Here is a 5000-nt window from a genome sequence, read left to right as displayed (position 1 = left end):
CTCACTCACTCACTCACTCACTCACTCTCACTTAAATAAAGTCTTTTGTTTACAGCTCCCTCCTAAAGGCACCCAGCACTTTAAGTAAGATTATATATATATATATATATATATATATATATATATATATATATATTATATATATATTTCTAGGAATATAATTTATTTTCTCATGGTCCTCTTCTAGTGTCAACTTCGTTGCGAGATCCTCCTTTTCCTGCTCGTTTTTATCCATTTTCTCTCTCTCTCTCTCACTCTCTCTGGGTCTCATGTCACTCTGGTCTTACTGGCGGCGCCCTCGCTCGCGCGGCCACCCTATCTCGAGGGGAGGTGTCCCTGCACGGGCGGCGGCGGCGGTGGCGGAGGCGGCGGCGGCGGCGGCGGCAGCAGGGCGGGATGGGCGCAACGGATATGGCGGTAAAGATTACTGCTGCGGTTACAGGCGAAGCTGCAGTGGGGGCAGGTGTGGGGCCGCACGCCCGTGTGGGTCAGCGTGTGGCGCTCCTGATCCGCCTTGCGCACAAACACCCGCCCGCAAACACCGCACAGGAAGCCCACCTGGAGGAGAAAACACGCCTCAGTCTCCAAGAGCTCTTTACTCAACTAGTCTTTAAGTTTGTAAGCCTTTGCTGGGATGCTCTAAGAACAGCGAGTATGGCACAGGGCAGCATGCGACAAGCAACAACAGGGTCAGCGCCGCACGCAGGGCGCCGCACGCGACCTTCGTCCCAGAGGCCGCCCGTCGCCACTCGGTCAGTTGGCGCTCGGGAAGTCGGGAGGGGCGTGGCCTGGGGGGGCGTGGCCTGGGGGGGCGTGGCCTGGGGGGGCGTGGCCGGGGGGCGCGTAGCCGGAGGGGGCGTGGCCGGGGGAGGGGCCGGGGGCGTGGACAGGGCCGGGGTGGTGCCTGAGCATATGCCGCTTGAGGTTGCTCTTCTTGAGGCAGCGCATGGGGCACACGGGGCACTGGAACGGCTTCTCGCCCGTGTGCGTGAGCAGGTGGTTGTGCAGGTTCTGGCGGGAGTTGATCCCGTGGGACACGAAGCCGCAGAAGGGGCAGCGCAGCTCGGCCCCCGCCGGAGCCTTGGCATTGAGCAGGTCGCCCTCCACGGGCACCGACAGCCGTGCATCCCCTCGGCCTCCCCAGCCTCTCCCTCCTCCTCCCCCTTCTCCTCCTCCTCCCCGGCCTCCCCCTGCTGCAGCCATCACAGCGCCGCCGTCCTGAAACAGAAGGGACAGCTGTTGGTGTCAGCTGAGGAGGCCGGCGCCCGGAGCTCACACTGGGGCACGAACACACTAGGGTAGCTCCAGCGGACACACCAGCCGCTCAGGGGCTCACATGTGATGGGGAAAGACTCGGGTGTCTCTTGGTTCTTAAAAAAAAGAAGGTCTTTAAGCACATCCCGGACCTTTAATTTGCTTCTGATACAGGGAGGATATTCAGTTGGTTTACACTGGATGATGTAACATGTCAGGTCAGGTTATTCGTGATTCATAAAAAGAACAAATTATTAAACAAGTAAAGAAATATAATAAACAAATAAAGAAATGTAATAAACAAATACATAAATGACAAATAAAGAAATAAATAAATGCCAAATAAGTAAAGAAAGTAATGCCAAATAAATAAATAAATAAATAAATATATAAACCAATTAATAACAAAACATGTAAATAAATAATTACATCTTCCTTTTGTCCCGCCTTTCCTGCTTGCAACATTGGCAATCACTGTGTATGTAAGTGTATGTGTTTATGTATGTGCATGTGCATGTGCATGTGCATGTGCATGTGCATGTGCATGTACATGTACATGTACATGTACATGTACATGTACATGTACATGTACATGTACATGTACATGTACATGTACATGTGCATGTGTGAGTGAGTGAGTGAGTGAGTGAGTGAGTGAGTGAGTGAGTGAGTGAGTGAGTGAGTGAGTGAGTGAGTGAGTGAGTGAGTGAGTATGAGTATGTGTATGTGTATGTGTATGTGTATGTGTATGTGTATGTGTATGTGTATGTGTATGTGTATGTGTATGTGTGAGTGTGAGTGTGAGTGTGAGTGTGAGAGTGTGTGAGTGTGTGTGAGAGTGTGTGTGTGTGTGTGTGTGTGTGTGTGTGTGTGTGTGTGTGTGTGTGTGTGTGTGTGTGTGTGTGTGTGTATATGTGTGTGTGTGTGTGTGTGTGTGTGTGTGTGTGTGTGTGTGTGTGTGTGTGTGTGTGTGTGTGTGTGTGTGTGTGTGTGTGTGTGTGTATGTGTGTGTGTATGTGTGTGTGTATGTGTGTGTATGTGTGTGTATGTGTGTGTATATGTGTGTGTATATGTGTGTGTATATGTGTGTGTATATGTGTGTGTATATGTGTATGTGTATGTGTATGTGTATGTGTATGTGTATGTGTATGTGTATGTGTATGTGTATGTGTATGTGTATGTGTATGTGTATGTCTCTGTTTGTTAGGTGTGGTAATCTTTGAACCGATGCCTTTAAGCATCCTTCCTAAAAAAAAAGGTTGAAAACAAAGAGCAGTTTACTTTACCTGTAATTTCTTTATTTTTATCATGATATAACATATGACATCACATTATCGCACTGGGGTCAGCGCACTAAAATACTTGTACAATGGCACAGAACAATACAGCTACCTTTAGAGGAGTTACACTACAGCACGATGCGCCCGCCTCGTCCCTCGTCGCGGACCGAGGCCTGGCGGCATGGTTTTCTCCGAGTTTCACTTGCTTCACTTACGTCGGAGATTACCCTCTCTTGATCAAAATAACTCGTCCATTCTTTTCATTAACGGATTAGATCAATTCATTTACGACCAACTTTAAAACTAATCGTTAAAACAAAATAAAACTTTTGTTAACCTTTCGATGCGACCGACAAGTCAGATTGCATTATTTTTTACAGTGTTCTTTTATCGCTGGCGCACGTGTTGCAGAGCGCTCCGCCAATCCCTCCGGCGAACGTCCAATCCGTGTGATTAGGCGAGCCGGAGGATTCGACCTTCCCCCCCTCCCTCTCCTGCGCGAGAGGCCGCCGCTCTCCTGACAGCCGCGAGTCGCCGCTCGGCCGTCTCGCGGCGTGTGGCAGGAGTGCACGATGTCCTTTGGAATGTCTTAGTTCTGCGTCCCTTGAGGCTGGCGTCCCTAGAGATTGGCGTCCCTAGAGATTGGCGTCCCTTGAGGCTGGCGTCCCTAGAGGCTGGCCTCCCGGCTCACGCGGCTGGCTGGTGGTGGACGCGGCGCGCGTGACGGGCCAGGTTGCCGCTCTGACTGAAGCGCAGCGGGCAGAAGGGGCAGCGGAAGGGGCGCTCGCCCGTGTGCGTCCTGGCGTGCCTCTCCAGCAGGAAGCGCCTCTTGGGCCCGCTGAACAGCCGCTCGCACACCGCGCACTGAAGGGCCGGCTCAGCGGGGAGCGTCCCGGGTAAGGCGGGGGCGGCAGCGGCGGCGGAGGGGTGGCTGAAGGAGGTCGCAGCCAGAGGTGAGCCCAGTGCCGAGGTCAGGGGCGCCTCAGCCATCGGGGGGAGCAGGATGCTGGCCCCCAGGCTGCAGAGGGGCGCCCTCTGGAAGACAGTAAGATCTCTATAACTATTCAGGAGGGATGTGGCGGAGGCACTCACCGAATCAGCAACACTGGCCAGCAGTCAATCTTTTGTGTAAGTTTGGTTTTCGTAAACGACTTGCGGGGGGGACGCGGAAACCTGAATGGGTTTCCGCGGAAATCTCAACTGATTTTATTTCTTATTCGAAGTTCTCTGTTCGCGACTCAATCTGTTCTGTTTCCTTCACGGACTCTGAGGTGAAATACGGGTTGTTGATTGTAGGGTTTCTGGAATGTGCGGCGGAGGTAGAAAAGTCGTAGGTGGGCGTGGGCGGCGCGGGGGCCATGAGCGGCAGCACCGGGGCGTGCGCGTGCTGGATGGCAACGTGGCGGGTGAGGTTGGTGCGGATATTGGCGCGGTAGGGGCAGTGCGGGCACGCGAAGGGCTTCTGCCCCGTGTGGATGATCATGTGGCGGCTGAGGCGGAACTTGTACTTGTCGCCCTTGAAGGCCTTGCCACACACGGGGCAGACGGCGCCCGCCTCCGCCGCGCCCTGGCTCAGCATGCGGCCCACGGACGGGGCGAGGACCGGGGCTGCGCCGCCGCCCGCCTGCAACGACACACTCGGTCAGTCTCAAGAAGGCCACACGGAACCACCTTAAATACAAAGTTAAAATGCAACATCATTAATGGCTTACTCCTTAGGGCGCGCGCTCCAGCCAGGGCATGTCCTGGCGGCGGCCGCTCCAGTCCACAACTAAAACTTAAAATAAACTAAAATCTCTCTAGCGTTCCCTTCCCAGGTACTTCATTGAAGGAGGTAGATAATCGGGGCGCGGAGGCACCCGCACCGCTGCCTATTCGTTGTGTTGCTGCACTTCCTCCTGCAGGCGGTGCTGCCGCGCCTCGTCTTGGTGCAGGTCCTCCGGGTGCGACTGCGGCTGCGGCGTCGAGTCCTCCTGCAGGTGCGGCAGCGTGGCGAGCGTGGCGGCGGCGGCCAGCGCGTGCAGGCGGGGAGTGTGCACCATGCGGACGTGGCGCGAGACGTGGTCGCGGCGGGCGGCTCGGTAGGGGCAGTGCGGGCAGCGGTAGGGCTTTTCGACCGCGTGGGTGGTGGACAGGTGACGAGTGAGCACGTACTGCCGGTTGGGGCCCTGGAACCTCTTCCTGCACAGCGGACACATGACGGACCCGTTCCCCTGCAACACACAATGCTATCAGCGCCTGACCACCACCGACCGCTCAACACAACATCAAAGCTACAACCAGGTCCTCCTCTGACTCCTGTCTGCCGGCCTGAATGTCCGTCTGACTGGACTGCCAGGATCTTCATTGGCCTCTCTTATCTAATATACTCATTACACAATCCCAACTTGGAGTCTACGTGTACCACATCACAATGATCATGCCAAAACAACACACATTTACCGGCGTTCCCTTAACAAGTCATCC

General features: G+C 54.4%; 1 protein-coding gene across 13 annotated transcripts in view; it reads right to left on the bottom strand.

The window, feature by feature from the left end:
• LOC125045785 (longitudinals lacking protein, isoforms A/B/D/L-like) overlaps window positions 1-5000 on the bottom strand; it is an 81243-nt gene that overhangs the window by 23079 nt on the left and 53164 nt on the right. The window contains exon 5 of one of the 13 annotated variants that reach the window (XM_047643265.1): window positions 211-558. The exons of 8 other annotated variants lie outside the window; for them this stretch is intronic. In XM_047643265.1, the coding sequence (XP_047499221.1) occupies window positions 316-558 (243 nt within the window). In that variant the 3' untranslated portion in view covers window positions 211-315. 4 more of the 13 variants (XM_047643232.1, XM_047643244.1, XM_047643234.1 and 1 more) reach the window with 4 other exon arrangements.

This window comes from Penaeus chinensis, chromosome 38, assembly GCF_019202785.1.
Source record: "Penaeus chinensis breed Huanghai No. 1 chromosome 38, ASM1920278v2, whole genome shotgun sequence".
Classification (NCBI taxonomy): Eukaryota; Metazoa; Arthropoda; class Malacostraca; order Decapoda; family Penaeidae; genus Penaeus; species Penaeus chinensis.
This window is presented reverse-complemented; position numbering and strand designations above follow the sequence as displayed.